This window comes from Salmo salar, chromosome 18, assembly GCF_965601325.2.
Source record: "Salmo salar chromosome 18, fSalSal1, whole genome shotgun sequence".
Taxonomy (NCBI): Eukaryota; Metazoa; Chordata; class Actinopteri; order Salmoniformes; family Salmonidae; genus Salmo; species Salmo salar.
Window position 1 is genome coordinate 15,663,635 of NC_138308.1, and position 25,563 is coordinate 15,689,197.

Below are 25,563 nucleotides of genomic sequence, written 5' to 3' on the forward strand. Positions count from 1 at the left end.
GGTTTGTCCCCCTGCCTTTGATCAACAGGCCAGCTCTGTTATGCCAACCTTGCCATTGGCACTGCTACATTTGACTATCCCTTAATTACTTCAGTGATTAAAGTCCCTGTCCTTGATTCAGATCTGGGTCGGCGTTCCACTGGACGTAATTACCTGATGATAAGGACAGTTGGTGACAAGGATAGGGACAGTTGGTGGCAAGGATTGCCTTGCCATGCGGTAATGGAAGAAGTGTGTGAGTCCCTCCGGGTGCCCTGTGTGTGTGTGTGTGTGTGTGTGTGTGTGTGCGCAGCTGACTTACATGCCAGGTGTCTGTGAAGGTTTCCAAAAGTCGATGGATGACCGGAGCCTCTCCTGGCAGTCTGAAGGCCTCGAGATACAGACGCAGCGCCTCGTCAATACGCAGTCCTTGGAAAGTGAACGTGCTGCGCGTGGGAATGGGAGAATGAGTGTAAAGCACAAATATGTAGCGTACCAGTCAAAAGTTTGGACACCTACTCATTCAAGATTTTAATTTTTTATTTTAATAGTGAAGACATCAAAACTATGAAATAACACTTACGGAATCATGTAGTAACCAAACAAAGTGTTAAACAAATCAAAATATATTTTATATTCCTCCAAGCAGCCACCCATTGCCTTGATGACAGCTTTGCACACTTGGCATTCTCTCAACCAGCTTCATGATGTACTGTAGTCACCTGGAATGCATTTCAATTAACAGGTGTGCCTTGTTAAAAGTTCATTTGTGGAATTTATTTCCTTCTTAATGCGTTTGAGCCAATCAGTTGTGTTGTGACAAGGTAGGAGGGTGGTATACAGAAGATAGCCCTATTTGGTAAAAGACCAAGTCCATATTATGGCAAGAACAGCTCAAATAAGAGAAATGACAGTCCATCAATACTTTAAGACATTAAGGTCAGTCAATTCTGAAAATGTCAAGAACTTTGAAAGTTTCTTCAAGTGCAGTCGCAAAAACCATCAAGCGATATGATGAAACTGGCTTTCATGAGGACCGCCACAGGAAAGGAAGACCTAGAGTTACCTCTGCTGCAGAGGATCAGTTCAGAGTTAACTGCACATCAGATTGCAGCCCAAATAAATGCTTCACACAGTTCAAGTAACAGACATCAACATCAACTGTTCAGAGACTGCGTGAAATCAGGCCTTCATGGTCAAATTGCTGCAAAGAAACCACTACTAAAAGGACACCAATAATAATAATAAGAGATTTGCTTGGGCCAAGAAACACAAGCAATGGACATTAGGTCTTTGATGACTCCTTTGGTCTGATGACTCCAAATTTGAGATTTTTGGTTCCAACAGCCGTGTCTTTGTGAGACGCAGAGTAGGTGAACGAATGATCTCCGTATGTGTGGTTCCCACCGTGAAGCATGGAGGTGGTGGTGTGATGGTGGTTTGCTGGCGACACTGTCTGATTTATTTAGAATTCAAGGCACACTTAACCAGCATGGCTACCACAGCATTCTGCAACGATACGCCATCCCATCTGGTTTGCGCTTAGTGGGACTATCATTTGTTTTGTTTTTCAACAGGACAATGACCCTAAACACACTTCCAGGGGCTGTGTAAGGGCTATTTGACCAAGGAGGAGAGTGATAGAGTGCTGCATCAGGTGACCTGACCTCCACAATCACCAGACCTCAACCCAATTGAGATGGTTTGGTATGAGTTGGACCGCAGAGTGAAGGAAACGCAGCTAACAAGTGCTCAGCATATGTGGGAACTCCTTCAAGACTGTTGGAAAAGCATTCCTCATGAAGCTGGTTGAGAGAATGCCAAGAGTGTGCAAAGCTGTCAAGGCAAAAGGTGGCTACTTTGAAGAATCTAAAATCTAAAATATATTTAGATTTGTTTAACACTTTTTTTGGTTACTACATGTGTGTTATTTCATAGTTTTGAAATGCAGAAAATAGTAAAAATATAGAAAAACCCTTGAATGAGTAGGTGTGTCCAAACTTCTGACTGGTACTGTATATTTTGAAGTATATATATTCTTCAATTTCCTGTCAGGTCTTTATTTTATACAACTATACATACATTGAGTATACCAAACATTAGGAACACACTCAAACCGGTGTGCCTGGCACCTACTACCATACCCCATTCAAAGGCACTTAAATATGTTTTCTTGCCCATTCACACTCTGAATGGCACACATACACAATCCATGTCTCAAGACTTAAAAATCCTTCTTTAACCCATCTCCTCCACTTCATCTACACTGATTGAAGTGGATTTAACAAGTGACATCAATATGGGATCATAGCTTTCACCTGGATTCACCTGGTCAGTCTATGTAATGGTGTTCTTAATGTTTTGTATACTCAGTGTATACAGTTGTGTAAATCAACTCCTAGGGTTCAAATAAATAAACTTCACTGCTTCATTATTCATTGCTTCACTAGTGACTGACAAAACCAAGCTTCAGTACAATTAAATGAAGGAGAAGATCCAGAAAAGGTCTTCTTTTAAAACCAACTGGTTGTACAGCACGCTGCCGGGTAACAATAAGACTCGTACTTGACGAAGCTGTCCAGTAGCTCCATGTGCTTGCGGTCACTGATGAACTCTCCGATCTGCTTCTTGTCGAGGCGGGGGTTCTCCCGGAGCCACTGGGCCACCTCGTTGTTGTCCATGGGGCTGCTGAGGAGACCCTTCTCCTGCAGGAACTGGATGCCTTTCTTAGGCTTCTGGTTGAACTGCTCTGTACCGCTGTTCAGCAGCTGTAATCATACAAATAAATACCATCACTTCAGAGAGACAAACGCCATTGGCATCAATGCATGATTCATGTAAAAGTCAGCGTTTACAGTATGTGTTCGACTGGTTGAATATATACAACAAAATCATAAAACTTACCTTCTTTTTATTTCTGATGTCCAACAGCTCTTGAGAATCAGGTAAACAAGACGAGAAGCGTTGAGGCTTTGTCGGTTCTTTCTTCTCAGCTAACAAAAATAAAAAAAGACAATTTTCACTTTTAATTCAATTTCATTCATGGCTATAGACCGGAATGCTAACCCAGTCCTCGAGGAGACCTGACCACTGGTTAGTAAAACCAAACCTACCAGATGGTTCTGTCTCCTCCTGGTCTTGTCTGCCCAGTCTCATCTTCTCTGCCATTAGGTGCCCGCTGGTAGGTGGAAGGGGCACGCTGTCAGCCTCTGGAACATTCTGACCATTGGCACTGTTCACCTGCCTGCCTGCTTCTACAACCACATGACAAATATATTCATGACTACCCCTCTATACACATCTGATACAACTGTAGTCAATGTTGGACAAAGCCCATTATAGTATGAGACTATCAAAACAGAAAGTACATCAAATGTATGATAGAAATCTGCATACCTGTGGTTGTGTCTCCACGGTCATTGGTTGAGCCCTCACGTTCCGCCAACATAATTTCTGCTGATTGGTCCTGCTGAGCTGTGCTGTTGAGCACCTTAGCCTGGCAGTGGGCCTCTGTGCTGTCAATAACAGTCAGTAGGGCCTCTAGTGAGAGGAGGTGAGTTGTGTAGAGCTGTCCGGACACAGGGAAGGCATTCTGCAAGACAAAATGATACAAACACACCATAGGTCAACAAAAGAGAACAATGTTCCCCTGAAAGTGTAAAGCGTGGAGCGTGGCGACATGCATCAAATTGAAATAAATAAAAGTATTAAGCCCTGACTGAACAGGACAGTAGACACTCTTCTAATGCAGATTTTAGAAAGTCAATAAAAACCTAAGCTCTCTGGAGTGAGAGTGGCCAAAGAGCTGGCGCCCCAGTTCCCACCTTGGAGAGCAGCTTGGTGAGGTCTTCAAACAGGTTTGAGCAGTAGAAGTCACAGTCGTGGTTGATGTAGAGCTCGGTGACGAAGCTGGGGATCCTCCAGAGCTGCACCAGGGCCTCCAGGGCCATCTCCTTCATCTCATAAGGCATCTTCATGTTCTCTGACGTGATGATGTCCATCAGCCTCTTCAGATACATCTGCACACAACCCAGGTCATTCGGTTTAGTTGGTTGTTTTACAACGACTCGTGCGGTTGTGTCAAAAAATTGTGTGACAATGTTGAAAACAAAAGAAAAGAAACACTCCAAATACCTCAAGCTGAAATTTCAAATGTCCTCGCATGCTCTCAAAGAGCAAGAAGCATGCTCGGATGGAGGCGGTGCACAGGTTCATACGGTCCACATTGAGCAACTGAAAAAGGAAACATGTTTTGTCATATTGTGTAGAAGACACAATTGAAGGGTCAAGTTCCCCCTCCTGAATAAGCCTGGGGTGTACAGTACCTGGAAGAGGTGTCTGCAGAGCTCGTCTTTGACCAGACCCAGCAGTGACTGGTAGGGGGCAATGTGGGCTGCTTCCAGAGCCACAGTCAGCAGCTGCAGGCCCATGTGCATCATGGCATCCGTGTTGTGGCGGTCATGGGGGTTAGTCAGCGAGATGAGGAAGCGGAAGAGCTCCCGCAGACAGGGCAGACCGTAGGGGATGAGAGCCGCACCTGGGAAGTTAGGAAGAAACACAAAACAGGAAATGATTGACAAAGCAGGATGCATGAGTTAGTCAGCTAACGTCGATAAACTTATGTTTTAGGTTGTTGAGTCAATGAGATTTTTTCACAATATGTATATTTCACAATATTTAGGCAACGCCTTGATTCTGCTTTGTAGTATAACCCTCTGGTGGCGTGAAACACAAGTAGAGTTGCAAAATGTTGGTAATTTCCCCCAAATTCCATGGTTTTCCAGAATCCTAGATATCCTGCTTATTCCCTCGTAATTTGAGGAATCTTCCAACCAGGATTTCTGGAAAACCGGGGAATATTGGGACAGTTACCTGAATTATGCAACCGTAGACATGAGATAAAAAATAAGACATGGGTAAGACTGAAGGAGACTCAAGCAGAGACAAGTTGTGGGACATACAGTGCATTCGGAAAGTATTCAGACCCCTTGACTTTTCCACATTTTGTTATGTTACAGCTGTATTCTAAAATGGATTAAATAAATACAAATCTACACACAATACCCAATAATGACAAAGCGAAAACAGGTTTTTAGACATTTTTGCAAATTACAAATTACAGACCCTTTGCTATGAGGCTCGAAATTGAGCTCAGGTGCATCTTGTTTCCATTGATGGTAAATTCAATTGATTGGACATGATTTGGAAAGGCACACACCTGTCTATATAAAGGTCCCACAGGTGACAGTGCATGTCAGAAAACCAAGCCATGAGGTTGAAGGAATTGTCCGTAGAGCTCAGAGACAGGATTGCGTCGAGGCACTGATCTGGGAAGGGTACCAAAACATTTCTGGAGCATTGAATGTCCCCAAGAACACAGTGGCCTCCATCATTCTTAAATGGAATAAATTTAGAACCACCAAGACTCTTCCTTAAGCTGGCCGCCCGGCCAAACTGAGCAATCGGGGGAGGAAGGACCTTGGTCAGGGAGGTGACCAAGAACCCGATGGTCACTCTGACAGAGCTCCAGAGTTACTCTGTGGAGATGGGAGAACCTTCCAGAAGGACAATCATCTCTGCAGCATTCTACCAATCAGGCCTTTATGGTAGAGTGGCCAGACGGAAGCCGCCACTCAGTAAAAGGCACATGACAGCCCGCTTGGAGTTTGTAAAAAAGCACCGAAAGGACTATCAGACCATGAGAAACAAGATTTTCTGGTGTGATGAAACCATGATTGAACTCTTTGGCCTGAATGCCAAGCGTCACGTCTGGAAGAACCCTGGCACCATCCCTACGGTGAAGTTTAGTGGTGGCAGCAACATGCTGTGGGGATGTTTTTCAGCGGCAGGGACGGGGAGACTAGTCAGGATCGAGGGAAAGATGAACGGATCCAAGTACAGAGAGATCCTTGATGAAAACCTGCTCCAGAGCACTCAAGATTTCAGATTGGGGTGAATGTTCACCTTTTAACAGGACAATGACCAAAGCACACAGCCAAGACAACACAGGAGGAGCTTCGTGACAAGTTTCTGAATGTCCCTGAGTGGCCCAGCCAGAGCCCGGACTTGAACCCGATCGAACATCTCTGGAGAGACCTGAAAATAGCTGTGCCGCGACGCGCCCCAACCTGACAGAGCTTGAGTGGATCTGCAGAGAAGAATGGGAGAAACTCCCCAAATACAGGTGTGCCAAGCTTGTAGCGTCGTACCTAAGAAGGCTCGAGCATTTAAATCGCTGGCAAAAGTGCTTCAACAAAGTACTGAGTAAAGGGTTTGAATACTACTATATTTTTTCATCAATTTGCAAAAATGTATTAAAATCAGTTTTTGCTTTGTCATTATGGTGTATTATGTGAGATTGATTAGGGGGGAAAAAAAACATTTAATCCATTTTAGAATAAGGCTGTAACGTAACAAAATGTGGAAAAAGTCAAGGGATCTGAATACTTTCCGAAATTACTGTAGGTTGAGACATGGGGTGAGACGTGTTGAGAGACATATGAACAGACATGAGACAAGGTGAGACAGAGGGCGAGATATAAAATGGAACAGGTTGAGGCACGGTGAAACCCAAACTGAATGCAGGTTGGTAGTGGAGGTAAGAGGGCTCACCATCCTCACCGTCTCTCTGTGTTTGCTGTGGTGTGAAGCGGACTCCTCGGGGGTTGACGTAATCCATGTCGTGTATTGAGGCTGAGTCTGACTGCTCCGTCACAGAGTCTCTGTCCTCCAGGACCTCAGGGATGGACTCCACCGAAGCTGACTGGGCACGATCCACCTGCCTCCCCTCAGACTGGCAGGGGAAACAGAAACAGAGTATGAACATTGATGAGCTCCACCAGATATAATTAAAATATGCACAAAATGACAGACAACATAGCTGCTTCCAGTGCCACCCCCACCCCACCTGAGCATCCAGGCGTCCAGGCTCTGTGGAAGGGCTAGTTGCTGTGCCTGGGGTGGTGGCGACAGAGCTGCTCTGGTCCAGGTCTGTCAGGTCCTCTCTGGAGGTGGCCTTGGAGCAAGTGTCCAGGCCGCTGTCTGTGGGGCTAGACATGGAAGAGGCCATGCTGTCTGGGACAGACAAACTAACCTGCTCGATGAAAAGGACACCACCTGGTAGACACACGTCGACCATGGTTAGCTACATCAGATGTTTTGTGACCACCTCTATAGACGTATTCACAATATAATTTTTTTCCACTTTAGAGTGCCCGACAGTATAAACGTTGATATATCTATGATGTTTAAATTTGATAGACATAAAATGAAGCCCCCTTGGACCAAATATGATTAGATGAGAGGCATTTGCTCATTACTAACGAAGCGTTTGTTATTGATGTGAGATGCATTGAGATCGTCGGTCAATGGTCCGTCTTCCGGTTACCGCAACGTGGTAGCAGTAATAGATGAAAAGTTCATTTAAAAAGATCATAGAAGTGCTGGAGTCCTGACCTCTGACCACTTATGCCCCCACGGCGACGGGGGTTCAAGCCTCTGCTCGGCAGACTATCCTTCCTTAATGTACCACCTCCTATGTCTATCCCCACGACCTGGTTTCTAACTCAGTCTGAAAAACCAATAAAATGTGAAAGATGTTCTGAACTCTGATTAAAAATGTTTGTTTTTTTTTAAAAGCTAAGCTCTTTAGAAAATGGTGTCTCACCAGTGAGGTTGTTGTTGCTAAGGGTGGCGGGAGGGGCCTGCTCCAATCCACCCGAGGCGCTTCGTACCATGTGATGGGGGGGCCGGGGCAAGCGCTTCTGCTTCTTCCACTTTGATGACTCGCTCATCCCACCAGCACGCATCTTCAGCTGGAACCAGTAGAACACACTCAGTATACATTCACACACAACCGCTGGCTATGCGCTTGGCAGGGGGTGTTGTAATATCACATTGTACAGATGAGGGTATTGCATCAGGTTGGACTTTTAAAAGCAATAGGATCCTTCTGGATCATTTACACACTTGGACAGTGACCGTCTTAAAACAGAAAGTAACAGACAGACATCTGAAAACACAAGACAGTTACCGTACACAAAAATGCAGCCACATGCTTCATTCTGTTTAGCAAATGTTGAGACTGCATAGAAGTATCCCCAATGGCAAGATACAATATACCTATGAGGGTGAATTAAAAGACTATACAACAAAAAGTGACAATCACAAGAAACAAATTCAAGCAACCATCAAAAAAATGCACGCAGTAAGATCTGTTTCATTCTACAGACTAACCCCACGGCATGGCTTTGTTTGTGTACTCTACACATCTAACAAAATCAATACATCTACCATTAGATGCATGTCCAATATGGTAGACAAATATTTTAAACATTTTGGCCCCCATCGCATTGTGTATGAATCTTCCAAAGGGGGTGGCAAATGGGTTCTGAATAAGAAGGGAGGAGGGGCAGGGTGGATAGGAAGTAGGGAAGGTCATTCTCCAACTGAGGCACCAGAGTCTCCTTACCTGCACTCGTTTGTTTTTCCACAAGATATTGTAAGCCTCAGGAGAGAAGGGGGCAGGTGCCCGTGATTAGTGATGGACGACATTTTAGCACCAGCACACAGACAAGAGACTCAGTCAGTGATGCATGGAACAGAGCACCATGCAAACTCGCCAGGGATGGGTTTGTTTGGGGAAGGGGTGGTGGGTCAGGAGGGAGGGGACGCAGGCTCCATACGAAGATGTTCAAGAATGAGCAGACAAAACGGTTAAGGTCAGGCAATCAGACAGAATGGCAGGCTTCATATCGGAACTGCTTCAAGCCCATTACTATTTTTATTTGTACGATTTGTCCATTTGGAGTCTAGGTTTGATGGGGTATGATTGTGAAACAAAGTCACTTATGTGGAGTTTTTTTGTGGTATGAGGCTAAAACCAGAAATGTCAGTGAAATGTCCAATCTAAACTACACGATGCAAATATACAAAAATGGGTATGACCACATAAAAAAAAGAAAAGAAAAATGAAGTAACTTATTTTGTCGTACAGCCTGAAACTATTAGCCAACATTTATTTTCCATTAAATTAAGTTGAATTAAGTTGTTAAGTGGGAAAAACTATTTGAATAAATGGATTTAAAATATGCTTTATGGAAATATGAAATTCCTTGAAACCAAAGTCCTAAGAAAATGCTGAAATATCCCTCAAATGCACCTTCATGCATTCACTCCAGAAAGCCATGCTATCCTGGCCCATTTCAATGCACTAGCGAAAGCCAATTGAAAGTTGTGTCTTTATCAAGTACCCTCTCTAAGCCCCTCTGATTGGTGTTTATAGGCTGTTCTGCACAAATAAGATCCTGTGTGTCCAGGATACAGGATGGGATCTGTGGGAGGGAACACAGGCAAATGAGCAGTTTGAAAGGAGGAACTCAAAGAAAATCAAAATCTTTTTTTTTAAAGGCAGCATCCGATGAGACAGAGGTGATATTGGGAAAGAACGCCATCTTGATGGGTGGAAGCAGAGGGAGGAGGGAAGGGCATTTGGGGTATCCTGTATTTAGCTGTGAGGGAGTAGAGACCCAGTAAAAAAGGTTTAATTTCTTCCCTGTTGGATACTTCATGCACTCTAGTTTCAGAACCAATAGAGGGTTTGTTGCGGTGGCCATCCCTGCAGAGTACAATGATTATTCACAGCACCATGGGGATGACAGGAACAAGGGGGAGACAAAGGGAGGGGGGGATTGCAAGCAAATTAGTCATAGCCAGAGAGTAGAGGCACATTCAACATCTAGGCCTAATTTGAGTTTACCTTCTTCATGTTAGCACCCACAAAACTTTTGGCCTCCTCTTTAAATTGGGGTAGTCTGGAAGAAAAATGGAAAATAGATGTCAATTGTCTGACAAATACAGCTACATTAATGTAGCTATGTGATCAATTATCCTATTCTTTCCTCCCTCTGTGTTGAGCCCCTGTGCCTTCTCAACCTCTACCGTCAATTCAAGGTAATTCATTCATCAGCCACCGAGGCGACAGGAAACCTGATATCCACACCAATAAAGCAGTTTGCCCATTTGCAGAAAATATTTAAAGATGAGTCATTTTCATTTCAACCTGCACACTGAATATGCAGGGTGAGAGCACAGATGGTTTTGAGCCCTAGCAAACTTTGTGACGCCAAGGGAAGTAGCTACTTGCATAACACCGTTTAGACTAACATGGAGACTACTCTGAATGTTCTTATATACCACACTGAAAAAAATCTATTGTGTAACCTCAATATCCATGCAGGGACAAAGAACCTGTACATTTGTTGGTAATCTTAGCTGAAATAATATGAAATCTCTCAAAGGCTTGCAGACAGAAGAAGAGAAACAGCTGGTGTACAAGTTGACAATTGCTTAACAAAAGTTATTTTTTTAACTAACCAAACTTCCATGAAAATAATCATAAACAGAGAGAGAGAGAGAAATTCTTATGAGGTACTAGGCTGACAGAAGCAATCTGTCTCGGAGGGCATTCATTCCCGGACCCAGATGAGCTTCTCAGTGGCTTGATGAGATGAGCTGTGCAGCGTAATGTTCTCTAACGCATCACACATTGTCTGAGAGCCTTGTGCTCTGTGGACTCTTGGGCTTTACGGCGAATGAGATGTCACTGGCTGTCTCACACACACACACACACACACAGAGAGACAGGCCCCTGACGTTAACTCCCGCGTTAATAGTCTTGTCTTGCAAGCTCGATTATTGGATGATCTGTGGGTCCAACAGATTAACATCCCTAATACTTTCAGCAGGCGATCTAAGCCTCCTCGTGAGCACTCGATGAGATCCGCTGCTCATTACGCCCAGCCTGGGGGGGGGGGCTGCCCAAGGCGCTCACATCTTTATTATGGACGAGCTGTGGACAAGAGGGGAGGGGGGGCTGGTCAGCCAATAAAGACACCGACAAATGAGGGCGTGGTGTTATAGGCATCCTCAAGGTACTTGCATGCTGGGAAAAGGGCAGTAATAGGCCTACTTTTTTTTTAACCACGGACACAGATGCCTCCTTAGAAAATAATGACAGCCGTTGCAGTCTATTTGAATATCCAACAACCAACACAGTGCCGTAAGAAATATGATAACAAGCTGCTACAGGGCATAACACAACTCCCAGCACTGACACAAATGGACTAAGAACGTGCTGACGGTGACTTGGTGATATCAACTGGCTCTATTGTGAAAGACAACACCACGTTTTTTAACAAATCCTGCATCAAATAGCCTCGCCTGACGTCCACGCGCCTCCAAGACAGAATTACACCGTGCCTTTATTTTGAGCTCTGTTTGTTCTCGCGGTGGCAGGGGGGCCTAATACATTTAGAGAATGAGACGACTCTATTCCGGATTATTTTCAGATCATTTCTGGCAGGATTAATGGCCATGCTAATTCTACGTGTGTGTGTTTATGGGGGAGCCGCTCCTCTTCATCTATATGCAGATCATATAGTCTGGCGCTCTGCAGGCTTATCCCCTCGTCTGTGAGACGATGTGACTGGAAGTCTAATGTACGGGCCTCTGGGAGAGGAGGTGGGGAAGCGATGTGGAGCCACCCTATGCTAAATGCCGGTAGAAAAAGCATGTTATTGCATTAGTGAACCAGTGACCTCTGAATGCAGAGGCAAATTAAGATGCAAAGTGTTGCTGAGGACGTTAACATATTTAACGATAATACCTATTGAGGCTTCCAAAGCATTATACACCATCACCAGTTGATGGTAAACCAACTTTAGTATAAAAAAAATATTGAATGATGACCATTGTTGCTTTAACATCAGTGGTGTAGTGGAGGGTATACACAGGTATATGACGTATACCCACTTTCTTCCAGTGGGCATTGCGTATACTCACTTCTTAATCCCCACTGATGCTTATCACAGTGGAGGAATACGCTTATCAATTATTTAGTACAATAGAGAAATCATCCACAAAGTAGCCAACACAAAGCACTTGAAATATATGAATGTGCTGCACACATAACGGTAGCCTAGTTTCAGCGGAATATCATCTGTGGGCAGCAAGAGAGCACGCAGCTCTCAACTGGTTGTTGCATTGAGCAGCTCACAGATGAACGACATTGGTAGCCGGTAGGTAGGAAAGACGTTTCAACTTATATCTACCAGTAAATGGTAACTAAGGCAACAATGGGTATGCAAACAAGGTACTGAAAAAGTTTGGTACGAAGTCTTGGTTGAATCTTTGCGATGTGCATGTCAGTCATCATGGGCTGTTTGAATGAACATGTCTAAGGGATTTCCCAAAAAACCTTCCCAATTAAAATGTTGACTGAAGTAAGCCTAGCCTGTCAAAATGCTAGTGATGATTTGCATCAATCGAGAGGGCATTTGTTTTGCAAACTCTGCAATAGGATATTGTACAGTACCTAAAAAAGTGTCTCCTGATGTGGTTTAAGAATTGTGGTAGAAACTTATTTAAAATATATATTTTTATTAAAAAAAAGTTAGATTATGAGAGTGACAACCTGATAAATCTATAGGAAAGCTTTTTTTTTAAAATCCCCTTCCTTTGCCGGGCAGGCGGTTTGGAAATTTTGTGGCAAAGTTAGAGTATACCGACTTCTCTAGGTACCACTACACCACAGTTTACCAATGTTGTTTACAAAAACGTTGGTTCGCAGGTCTTATAACGAGGGCAGGGACTTTCATATGTAGTTTAAGTTTACTAAATTATCTTCAAATGAAAGTGTCCCATACTTGTATAATTAAACAGATTTGCAATTTAAACAGAACACAGTGAAGTAACCCGAACCCTACACCTTTGCCTCCCAGTGGTTTCTGGGTAGGTGCTCTAATCCAATAACCTAATAGAAATGGGTCTCTATAGACAAACTGGAAGTTAATTTCCTGAAGGTTTCCAGTCACAGTGTATGGTGGGGGGGGGGGGGGGGATTGAGCTTGTCACACACACACCCAACCCCACCCCGTTTACCTGGAGAACAGCAGCTGCACCATGTCTACCAGTGTGTGTTCGGCTGATTTCCTCAGGAGCTCTGTGGAGGGCAAAACAAACAGGGCAGGTGCCATTAGAGCCCAGAGGACAAGAGGAGAGAGGCCAGGCTGGGACCTCCTGTCTGTATGTGTTTGGCCAGGATTAGGAGGGTGTTCTGTTAATGCACATCTCAGGGACTGGGGGGAGGGGTAAGGGGTGTTAGTGAACTAAGGGCAGAAGGCCTGGAGGGGGTGAGAGTTGGAGTTGAGCGGTAGAACTCAACATATTGTTAGGCTGGTGTGATGGAGAACCCCGGAGGCCATGGAAGCTAAACGTGCAAATCAGGTTCATATCTACGAGTTCCTGATATTTTTCCCCTGGAAAAGCTTCATAAAATACAGCTTAGAGTTTCTTTCTAACAAAGCATGTGGACTAGAAGTCTATCAATCCCTGGGAGAATTAGAGACACAACTCACCGCTGAGGCGCACCTCGAAACAGATGCGGAAACACGACTGCATGATCTCGCACACAGACTCGTTGGTCAGGTGGGCACCGACGGGCGTGAGCAGCAAGGTCCTCAGGACCTGTCACGGCAGACGCAGTGTGTGTGTGTGTAACATTGAGTGGTCATCTCAGTTCTTTTACGAGGTATCGTAAAGTAAATGTTACACCTCAAAGGGAATCCAGCCAGGGTATTCATGCACGTAGGACACTTGTATAAAATTTCAAATGACAACACATCCCCCATATAGTGAAGTGTCATACTATGACAGAGTACTACTGTAAACAGGGTGACATTTGATATGCAGCCCTTGGGCTTGTTTGAAATAAACACATTTGATTAATAATTTTCTGGTGCACCATTAGCTGAAAGATTTTAGCTAGAAGATTACCTGTAGGATTTTCATGAGCACCACTTCATCGCTGGCGGGGTCCGTCCCTACGAATCTGGCGTGTGTGACGGCGTCTGCCATGTTCTCAATGGCCTCTGCTGCCGCCTCATGGTTAGCATCTGCATAGGACAGACAACAAGAAGTCCGCTGTCATCGTCATCGTCTTTTTCCGCAGACATTTTCTAAAACAGCTTCTTTCATACACTGCTCATTCAAGCTGCCAAGTTCCCCTCAACACTTTAGCTGAATTAAAGTGACAAATTCATCTGAAACCAATCCAGGTTGTATCACAACCGGCCGTGATTGGGAGCCCCATAGGGCGGCACGCAGCGTTGTCCGGGTTTGGCCGGTGTAGGCAGTCATTGTAGGCAGTCATTGTAAATAAGAATTTGTTCTTAACTGACTTGCCCAATTAAATAAAATGAAGCTGTGAGAGGCACATTACACTGTTCAAATATGGATAGCAGGTAGCCTAGTGGTTAGAGTGTTGGGCCAGTAACCGAAAGGTTGCTGGATCGATTCCCCGAGCTGACAAGGTAAAAATCTGTCGTTCTGCCCCTGAACAAGGCAGTTAACCCACTGTTCCCCATCATTGTAAATAAGAATTTGTTCTTAACTGACTTTCCTAGTTAAATAAAGGTTAAATAAAAATGAAATAAAAAAAGCATTGTCCTTCAAAACAAGATAGAACGGACAAGGGGAAAGTTGCAGTAGGTGGCCAGTTCAAAGAAGGCAGGTCGAGGACAGTATTATTGAAAGGAATGCACATTGAGATTACCCTCTTAACAGATGTTAGCAATGTGCAACAAGCCAACCTGTGAAACGTTTGATATTCACGAAATCTGAGCCAGAAATTGTTTTCCAGACCAAGTAAACCACAAATCCTCCAATATGATCAGAGAGGACACATTTTTGTCAATTGAAGCAATTGAATCAATTAAATGGCTAAAAAGCCAAGTAAAATACCATTCTAAGGCAAGAGGGGAAACTAAACAAATCTAGGAGTGCATCATTACGTGAATGCATGTTTGATGCAGAGACAGCTGCTGTCAAACAGATAATGCAGCGAGAACGCAGGTTTTCTGACAAGTGATAGCACTGCAAGACTGGATCCAATAAGTCTTACACATCTGATGGTCTCACACACACACACACACACACACACACACACACACACACACACACACACACACACACACACACACACACAAATCTAGCTGGTCCATCCCGAAGGTCCTTCAAAGCCTGGAGATCTAATCACCAGATGTGGCCTTTTGTGGGCAGTGCTGGCCAATTGGCTGTCTAGGCAACAGGAGCCAGTGTTTTGAAACCCAACCGGAGCCAGATAGCAGCCTGGAGCCAGCATGTTTTTCTTTCCCCATCGCTCTTAAAAGGAGCATTTCATTAACTAGGCCTAATAAGTGCAGAGCATACTAGGTGAAGGAGTGGGATAATAAGTGAAAGCTTTTCCAGGTAGAGCCATGACGCCACACAACATTCCATCTATTGATAGAAACAATAGGAGTGGTTTAGGCCGGGGAGGGGTTTAGCCTGACCGTCGATAATCGCTGTCATTAGCAAAATGAAGAGGGAGAAGTGACTTCCCAGTTGAGATGCTTAACAAATGTGTGTGTTTAAAGTCTTGGAGCGTTTGTCGACGCTTTGAGAAAACTTGAGTGAATGATACAAGTCACCGAGTTGGGCGGACGCCGAAACGCGGTTAGACTGAAACCAAGTCATGCTAACGTCCCTCAAGAGACAAGGGCAACAACAACCGTGGAAGTTGCCCTGAAAACGTCTCATCCCACCACAGAAACTGGAGCCACAGGCTATCCAGCAGAATGTCAGAAGTGATATAAAATACTAATCCCTCTTGGCAGAGTCTCCAGAGGACGGCCTAAGAAGGGACGGACCATTGTTAAAATAACACCAGAGACTGGCTGTGTGTGTGTGTGGTTGTAGGGGGGGCTGGAAAGGCTGACTGGAAATGCTGTCGAGTGAGAGGAGAGTGGCTTTCAGAATGCCACACACATAAAAACTCCACATACTGTACAATGACCAATACATCTCCTCAAACCCAACAAAAGGACTGGTGCTATCCCCTGGTCTAAGTGAAGTCAGGTTTGCTCACTTGTTCCCCTTCTGAAAGCCACTACAACCCATTGTCAGACAGCCCAGGTAACATTTTAATAAAATACCTCTATAAGAACGCCAAATGTTGCAATAATAGTTTCGCTGCATTCAAAGTTTACTTTACTGGCCTTTAGGTGAAACAAATTTGGAGTTCTATAAAATGCCTTTTTTGATGTAAAACACTCATTAGAAAACCAGTGTGATATTTTACGCCTCTTCTAAGCGGGTAGTGGTGGCAAATGCTCAGTGGAGCCGTCCTATGAGCCCTATAAGGCAGTTGTGGCCATGGCTGCTTTCGGCAGGCTGAGTGGAGCTGGGCTCTGAGGGATGTGGTTGAGGAGAGGAGAAGAGACGGGTGGGGATCGGGATGTCTGTCAGTGGAGGGGCTTAGGCCAGCACTCCCTCCATGCCAGCAGACCTCAGGCCACAGATTGAGCGGAATTAGCCCACACTAAATGAAATGTCCCCCTCTTTTCTTCTCTGGACCCCCCAGGGAGACAGGGGGGGGGGGGGGGGATCAGGCAGGGCCCATTGCTAACAGAGGAAGGGAGACATGGGACAAAGCGAGGGGGAACATGTTCGGCGTGACACACAGGGTTAAAGGAACAAGGCTACATGCTGTGGTGTGGTTCTCCGGAGAGAGGAGCCTTGGAGGGGATATTAAGTAATGTGTGCAAACTTGCACTGCGCCCTCCTCACCACATCGTAGGCACAGGAGACAGCAGAGCTCTGTAATCATTCAAAGACAAAGCAAAACCACGACGTCTATACAAGAAAGCAGACAGACTAAGAGGGACGTATTTAGCATGCCACCAGTGGCCGCATTATCCCTGTTATTAACATGTTTTGGCAATTGGACTTTTCAGTCGTGATACTTGAAGGCAACTCTTCTTTGTTTCCATATTTCCTGTATAGTGAAGAAGAACTCAGTGAATCGATCCCTATTCAATGTAAGCTGATGTTGCAAAATTAAATGAGATTCTATTTAGTGATAGTTTTACCATACATCTAAATGGGAAAAAATATAAATGACAAATTCCCATAAAATAAATGATCAAAAACAACTGAGTGACAGACCAGGAAATCTTAACATCATTTTTGCCACTGCAGCCAGCAGATGGCAGTGTTTATCAGGATCAGCCCTCTGCCCGTCTTCGTGTCAGTAATTCACTATTAACAGAAGTCAATTTAAACCTCTTACCTCAACTACCCCACTTGTACAACGGAGTGACAAATGGACAATTGAGTAAAAATGACTGAGACATTTCCTTTGGCTGGGGGTTTTGAAAGCAAGACGCGTTTTCCCAAAGTATTGCTAGATGGAGTAGACCTACATGCGCAGTGCTAATACATGCTACAGGTCATATCTTTAGCTAATATAGATAGCCAGCTCTCATAAACGTCTGGACTACAGAGGGATACTAAGCTGACTTTTCACTGGAGATAATCAGAATAGACTGGTGTTGCAGTCTCATTAGTATAAAAGCCCTTTGACTCTGAAAGGTCATTCATTCAATCTCATATTCCTCTATGAACATGATACAGACCGTCTCTTGTTCACCTGGTTACTAAGGTAACAGGTTGCTCTCTGACTCGGCAGTCAATTCTAAATTACTAGCTACTGGCACTTCCTCTAAAGAAAACAACCTGGGTAGTATTAGGAACTTTCTGGTCTGAAATGGTAATTAAGCCGTGCAATTTGGCACTACTTACTGGCTAATCAACGAGACCTCAGAACCAACTTGATTACCAGCCTTTGAATAAGTTATTCTAGTGAATAATGTTAATATCTAAATAGATTACATTTCTAAACCAATTCCAATAGGTTACAACATTTTCAGGAAGGCGTAGAATTTATTTTACAATTTAAATCACAATACAGTATAGATAAAAATCTGTCGCAACTCTTATTTCACATTTCAGTAAAACGTTTCCAAGTATTTAACAACAGCTACACTACATTTACTGTACAGTAATATCCAGTTGAAAAATGAATGTATTAATGTCCAATACAATCAGTACCTCGTAACCATTATCAGTTTCTTAATATGTCCAACAACTGTGTGCTCCAACTAGCCACTTGCCATGTGAGCAGACTAAGATGGAGGCTAGGGGAAAACAATGCCTTTAACTTCAGTGTTAACAAGCTGGGAAAGACCTCACAGCACTTGAGGAACATGGGTTGAATTCAAACGGAGGGTAATATCTGAGCGTGTCATATCCTTCTCTTCATTCTGCGCTGGAGGGCCATTGTCTTGAGAGCCGCTGGGTCAGGTTTCCATGGTTACACGTCCCTTTGAACCCCACTGATGAGGTGCGCGCGGGGGGGGGGGGGGTTACAGGATTAGGAAGCAGGCGCTGGGTTTTGAGTGACGGACAGTGGCTCTGGGAGTAGGGAAGTGATTTGTGAGGGGGTGAACTGTGATGGTGTGTGTGCTTGTGACTGTGATGCATGCGAGTGTGGTGTGTGTATGTGCGGGTTGTGTGTTTGAGTGCGTTCGTGTGTCTAGATCCAGTTTGCCAGGTATTCTAAGGGCTTGTTGGATCAGTCAGAAAAAGACATCGTAGCAATGATCATGGTGCTGAAATCAAATTACACCTAGCCTACCGTTCACATATGTTTTATTAACTGAATATTGGATAACATAACAGCTGAATGATAAAAATACAGCTCAATAAAAAGTTCAGGACGGGAATCGTTAAATGGTGTTATTCAATGTCCAAATGGCGCTTATTTAGTTTAGGGAGGGGTTGCAGCTGTTTCAACGGTCAGAGATGTACTGTACCATCATTTATTCACCCCCTGCCATTTAGAATAACATCTGGTGATGCTTATTTCAAACTTTTAACAACAACTGGCGGACGCCTGCCATATTTCCACGATGATGCTAGCAAGGACAGGCTGTGCTATTTGTGTAGTAAAAAACAAGTCCATTTAGGCATTGCTAGTGAGAACTCATCATTCTTGGTTTGCCTAAAGCCAGAGGGAGTCCATGATGACAGTTCTCACAGGATTGACAACAGTGTTTCCCCAATATTAATTTAGCAGAGACGCCCTTGTTGCTGCTAAATCATTGCCGCCACTCCAAAAAGAAAACATTTATATTTTTAAATATTTCTGCTGAGACGTGCTTTTAAAAGGATAGTGCGTGGTTTTAGCAATTAAGCCAAATGAACTCATGGAGACAATATTTATATGTGCAGATTGATGGACTTTGCTAACTAGCATTAGCGCAATTGCTAACTAGCGTTAGCGCAATGACGAAGTCCTGCTGGCCCACTACGTTTTCTCTACTGCTGAAAAGAAATCCTAGGGGAAACACTGACAATATAACCAACTCACCCTCTTCATGGAAAGCTGTCTTTAAGAACAATGTAGTGGTCCCACACATAAATATATGTAAGTTTTACATTTTAGGCTAAATAACCGACATCACTGTATGTATCATCAAAGCTTACCAATAGGACAAGTGTTGTTTTTTTCCCTGACCTGTCTGTCTGTCTGAGGACAGCTGTGCTACTCACCTATGAGGCCATAGGACAGGAACTTGTTGACAGAGGTGAGGGCCAAGCCTGTGATTGGTCCGGTGGTGTCTTCAGATCGTACCACCTCCAGGAAAGGCCGCAGGAATACGTTAGGCTCCACATCTGACAGCTCTGTGGAGACAGAGAGAGGGGACAGGTCAGTCAACCCTGAACACTGATATATATATATATATAGCAGTGTACTGTACCAAATAGATGTGGCCTTTTTTCAGTGTTACAGATCACATGGTCTCCACCATGGAGAAATATTTCTTCCCAATATTTTAATGCTCTCAGTTATCTTCCCTTATCATGGCAGTGGGATCTTCAAATCCCAAGTGTGGTAAGTCTCGGTAGGGCCTTAGCCTCAGTTCTGCTGTTGTGCAAAAACATGCAGAACAGAGTAGTGAACGGCAGTGTGAGGACTTTTCTCTGCTCTCTATAAAAAGGTCTGTGTCAACAGCTCTGGTGCCCCAGGGCAGATCAATGGGGAATTAGCTGCTCAGGAGGTTGTAACCTTCTCCCACTGCTCCAGTACAGTAAGAGATGAGAACAACATGGAGCGAAGTGTGTGGGTGTGTGTGTGTGTGTGTGTGTGTGTGTGTGTGTGTGTGTGTGTGTGTGTGTGTGTGTGTGTGAGTGAAAGACAGAGGGAGTGAGAGGCATTCAAGAGCCGCCTCTTATTCACCTTGGCAGCACATGGTATCTTATTACAACTCAATTTCCAAAAGCTTTTTTTTAAGGCAGCTGTGTAGGATGTGGGATTTAGCATTAATGAAAATGACTGGAGAGTGACTGGGCTTGGTGTGGGGGTGAGGGTTGCTGGTGGCTCGGAGGGGTCACAGCGACTGGAAGAAATCCCATAACGACCGACAGTGTTTGCATGTTTACATATTCCATGACAAATCACAAAACATATGGACAAAAGACATGGAGTGAAAGACATTGAACAAGCGTATTCTAAAGCACCCACAAGAGCCTGATTGTGGTGTATAAATGAAAGACTAAAGCCGGGTTACACCACAGACAACAAAACACAGCTGGAGAGGAAGATGCCCCAAATCTTCCTCTTAATCAAGTCACAGAGAAACGAAAATCGCTTTGCATCTTTCGCGATGGGAAACCACCTCGGGCCAATCCGAGGAGGTAACCGCTCCCTCTGAGGGTAACCAAGAGAAAGAGATGGGGGTCGAGAGGGGCTGCAAAATACAAACCAGGTAAAACAACAAACGGACAAATTAGTGGAGTCACGAACACCGTTTGGCGTGCTGTTGAAACACTGCTTGCCGTAGTAATACCACACGGATTAGGCTTCCTCTAGAGCAGCTACTCTAAACTCCAAAAAACGACTTGTGACTTCAAAAGGCTGAGACGAGCCTTGACCAATTTCCAAGATTGCACGTGACCACCGCGCATTAGCTTGCGATATCCAATATCCCCGCGGCTTGTTTGGACATCAAATATTTAATAATTTGGACATTTCCACAACCTTTCATCAGACGCCAGGTCGCTCTTAGACTTGCTTCTGAAAGTAATCTCTGTCTTGCATTTTCTTTTTCTTCATTTTTTTGGGGGGGGGGGGGGAAATCTGATGTTTTCTTTGTATTCCCCATGAAAACCCTCAATGCTCCTTTTATGGGGAAGGTCCATTTGGGAAATTTAGCCACAATGCTGAAGTACCTGCCTGAACAGGGTCACCTGAACGCTTCTGAAAAGTAATCCCCACTCCCATCAGATATCAAGGCAGAAATAACAAAAACAAACTTAAAAAGAGGTTGTGTAAACTCCAAAAAGAGAAGGCGACCTCTGTTGTGTTCCTATCTATCAATCCATCAGCTCTTAGAAACTTTTAAAGGAGGGGGCTTAGTATCCATTACTTTACAGTTCGGAGAGAAGGGAATGGGGGTGGAGGGTCCTCAAATTAATCCGTCAATAGAGGCTGATGAAGACTTCATCAGAAGCGATCACCCTGTAAGTGCCACGGCTACGTCTCAAAGACCCTCAAATTGGAGAACTCAATTGTGTTGTATTGATCTGGCTGGCCATCGGTGAGTAGGGGCTAGCCCATCAGACAGCTCTCCTGGCAGGCCAGCCCAATCTTCTTAAATAAAGGCTAAATATGGCTCTTCACTTCAGCTCAATCTCCAGGGCTTGTGAAGTGAAATAAATAAAGACAGCCACTGCACCACCATAACTAGGTTGACCTCTAGCTGACATTGGCCAATATAAAAAAGGGGATTAAAGTCCCTTACACATCCACATATGTATAGCCTATTGCCTCCCAACTCTGTGTGTGCGCGTGTGCGTTAAATATCAGCCAAATTAAATACGGTATGGCATAATAGATTTTACCATTGTTTAAGTCCAATTTGTTTTATACTAAAAAGCACAGCTAGGACATTTGGCCATGTTAGAACCATAGTCCAGTGTTGCATGGTTGCTGTGAGTACATAGGGGAGAGTGAGGCTAAATGTAACATGGGTCAATTGTAGGATAATTTAGGGTAAAACACCTTGGCAACCAGGGAAAGTTTTTTTGGGGGAAAATTGTAACGAAGTGGTTTCTGTGAGAAGTACAGGCAGTATTACCCCGGGTGGCAGAACACCTGAAGTTACCCTAACAGGTAGGTCTACATTCTATTCACTCCGTTTATGAAAGTTTATTGGGACATAAATGTCATCAATAGGATGCTAACTAGTTCAAAGATCACATTTGGGATCTAGCTAATGATTAGCCCAATAGGGTAAATGTAGATAGGCAGCCCCATGCATCAGCCCATTTATTTATAGACACTATGCTGCATCAGTTTGGCTACAGGTGATAATACGTATTGCTAATAGCATACCTGATAATATCAACCATGCATAGGCTATATGCATGGTCCAATATGTAAAAAGTATTTTAAATAATTTTACCATTATGATATTTGGCTAATTTCTAGAGGTGGAAATTATTTTAGATGGTGTCAGCTTAATTATATTTTCATTCATTTTGGAGTAGAACGTCCTTTAAAAAAATAATTTAAAAAAATAAAATAATCACCAGAAATGAGTTACTCAGTCGTTCTATATAAAAACCACACTGCCTGGTGTGTGCTGCCATGTGTGGCCTACCTCTGCAAACGACCACAGCAGAGACAGGGAGCGCCTGAACCTTTGCCCCCAGGAGAGCACCTCAGTCCACACCATCTAACGTATGCACATCTATTGGCAGTGGAGCAGAAAGGGCTTAAAACACAGGGAATACTAGGAGGGACGAGGAGCTGTGCTCCAACTGTAAACTGGCACTGTAACGTAGACTCCAGTAGAAGATATTCACAAGACCACTAAGAGAATGTCCTGATAAATAATCAGTTTGTTTTCTTTAATATATCAGTCTACCTATTTGTTGCTGATTTCATATGGTGAATCTGAATCATACTGTATATGGTGGTGAAGTCGAGTAGAAAAACTGCTATGCCTTATCAGCAGAGTGCAGCGCAAGATCAAGGCAGAACTTTATATATGAGAGGGCTGCTTCAGAAGTGAAGAGCAAAAAAATTAATACACACAGGCAAATACAATAACTATTTACTTTCATACCCAATACATCAAAGCCAAAGAAGATTACATTCTTAGTGCACTGGCAGTAAACCTTGGTTAAATCCTTGTCCGATTACAGTAAGTTAAAGGTCCAGCGAAGTCAAAAAAAAATCTGTTTTATACAGTACCAGTCAAAAGAAGTTGACACATCTACTCATTCAAGGGTTTTTCTTCATTTTTACATTGTAGAATAATAGTGAAGACATCAAAACTATGAAATAACACTTATGGAATCATGTGGTAACTAAAACAGCGTTAAACAAATCAAATATATATGTTATATATATTTGCGATTCTTCAAGGTAGCCATCCTTTGCACAATCTTGGCATTCTCTCAACCAGATTCATGAGGTAGTCACCTGGAATGCATTTCAGTTAACAGGTGTGCCTTGTTAAAAGTTAATTTGTGGAATTTCTTTCCTTCTTAATGTGTTTGAGCCAATCAATTGTGTTGTGACAAGGTAGTGGTGGTATACAGAAGTTAACGCTATTTGGTAAAAAACCAAGTCCATATTATGGCAAGAACAGCTCAAATAAGCAAAGAGAAATTACAGTCCATCATTACTTTCAGACATTAAGGTCAGTCAATTCTGAAAATGTCAAGAACTTTAACATTTTCTTCAAGTGCAGTCGCAAAAATCAAGCGCTATGATGAAACTGGCTCTCATGCGCTATGATGAAACTGGCTCTCATGACCGCCACAGGAAAGGAAGACCCAGAGTTAGCTCTGCTGCAGAGGATAAGTTCATTAGAGTTAACTGCACCTCAGATTGCAGTCCAAATAAATGCTTGGCAGAGTTCAAGTAACAGACATAACATCAACAGCGTGAATCAGGCCTTCATGGTCGATTTGCTACAAAGAAACCACTACTAAAGGACACCAATAACAAGAGACTTGCTTGGGCCAAGAAACTGGTGGAAATCTGTCATTTGGTCTGATGACTCCAAATTTGAGATTTTTGGTTCCAACCGCCGTGTCTTTGTGAGACGCACAGTAGGTGAACAGATGATCTCCGTATGTGTGGTTCCCACCGTGAAGCATGGAGGAGGTGTGATGGTGCTTTGCTGGTGACATTGCCAGTGCTTTATTTTGAATTCAAGGCACACTTAAACAGAATGGCTACCACAGCATTCTGCAGGGATACACCATCCCATCTGGTTTGCGCTTAGTGGGACTATCATTTGTTTTTCAACAGGACAATGACCCAACACACCGCCAGGGTGTGTAAGGGCTATTTGAACAAAATGGTAGAGTGTTGGAGTGCTTCATCAGATGACCTGGCCTCCACAATCACCAGACATCAACCAAATTGAGATGGTTTGGGATGAGTTAGACCGCAGAGTGAAGGAAAACAGCCAACAAGTGCTCAGCATATGTGGGAACTCCTTCAAGACTGTTGGAAAAGCATTCCAGGTGAAGCTGGTTGAGAGTGTGAGAGTGCCATGAGTGTGCAAAGCTGTCATCAAGGCAAAGGGTGGCTACTTTGAAGAATCTCAAATAAATGTTGATTTGTTTAACTCTTTTTTTTGGTTACTACATGATTCCATAAGTGTTATTTCATAGTTTATGTTTTCACTATTATTCTACAATGTAGAAAATTGTAAAAATATAGAAAAACCCTTGAATGAGTAGGTGTCCAAACTTTTTACTGGTACTGTATATATTTCTACACTAGGAGATTAGAATAATACTATAAAATTGTGATAATGCCCTTTTAGTGTAAAAGCTGGTTTGAAAAAAAAACACCTGAAATTTCAGCCTGTTTTGGTGGGATGGAGTTTTGGCCTTCCATGGTGACATCACCATGCGTTAAATAAGACCAATAAGACAGAGTTCCAAACCTCTCTGCCAATAACAGCTAACTTCCAGTTTCCCCCTCCCAGACAGTCCTACCAAAATCCTTGCTTTGCTAAGAAGCTATGTTTCTTTTTGACCATTTTAATTGAAAACAATCACAGGTACTTAATTGTTAACCAGAAATGATTTGAAATTGAGATTTAAAAAAAGGCTGCATTGGACCTTTAAACAAATAAATACATTTATCACCTAAAGAAAATTACAAACATTTTCTGTAATATCGTATAGCTTTGGAACTGTGACATTAAGTACTTGAGGAAAATTGGCACGTTTCTCAATATAGACACTGACTTTCAGAAGGGATTGTGTGACGATTAGCTTAGCAACCGTGGAACGCAGCATGATAACGTGAACATGATTAGTCGACAGTCTGCTGGGTGCGGCGTTATACATTCCTTCATTGGATTCCTATCTCCTTCCTATAAAATCTTTGGCAACGGCACCTTGCAATGCACTTTGGACTAAAGAGGCAGACAAATAGGAAATTACACATTTCTCGAGGTAGGAATATCGCAAAAATATGATCAACGTCTCTTTCGAGAGAAGACGTTCTCCCGAGTTATGACATCGGCCAGTATTTAAATCGAACATGTATGATAGATGTTTTGCGATCTAAAAGTCATATTCCTATTAACTTCCAGTGTAGTGAGGGAG

The 25,563-nt window shown here is 43.5% G+C and overlaps 1 protein-coding gene across 7 annotated transcripts in view; it reads right to left on the minus strand.

Annotated features, from left to right (window-relative positions):
• Positions 1-25,563, minus strand: part of LOC106576680 (Golgi-specific brefeldin A-resistance guanine nucleotide exchange factor 1) — a 74,171-nt gene that overhangs the window by 18,217 nt on the left and 30,391 nt on the right. For 3 of the 7 annotated variants that reach the window (XM_014153976.3, XM_014153979.3, XM_014153975.3), the window contains exons 4-20: positions 19,471-19,602; positions 13,813-13,931; positions 13,395-13,503; positions 12,919-12,979; positions 9,737-9,791; positions 9,231-9,311; positions 7,646-7,793; positions 6,887-7,095; positions 6,592-6,772; positions 4,305-4,516; positions 4,114-4,212; positions 3,804-3,998; positions 3,376-3,571; positions 3,093-3,233; positions 2,884-2,972; positions 2,545-2,747; positions 302-425 (exon numbers count right to left, since the gene is read on the minus strand). In XM_014153976.3, the coding sequence (XP_014009451.3) occupies positions 302-425; positions 2,545-2,747; positions 2,884-2,972; positions 3,093-3,233; positions 3,376-3,571; positions 3,804-3,998; positions 4,114-4,212; positions 4,305-4,516; positions 6,592-6,772; positions 6,887-7,095; positions 7,646-7,793; positions 9,231-9,311; positions 9,737-9,791; positions 12,919-12,979; positions 13,395-13,503; positions 13,813-13,931; positions 19,471-19,602 (2,354 nt within the window). The remainder of the gene's footprint in view (positions 1-301; positions 426-2,544; positions 2,748-2,883; positions 2,973-3,092; positions 3,234-3,375; positions 3,572-3,803; positions 3,999-4,113; positions 4,213-4,304; positions 4,517-6,591; positions 6,773-6,886; positions 7,096-7,645; positions 7,794-9,230; positions 9,312-9,736; positions 9,792-12,918; positions 12,980-13,394; positions 13,504-13,812; positions 13,932-19,470; positions 19,603-25,563) is intronic. The other 4 variants (XM_014153983.3, XM_014153982.3, XM_014153978.3 and 1 more) reach the window with 3 other exon arrangements.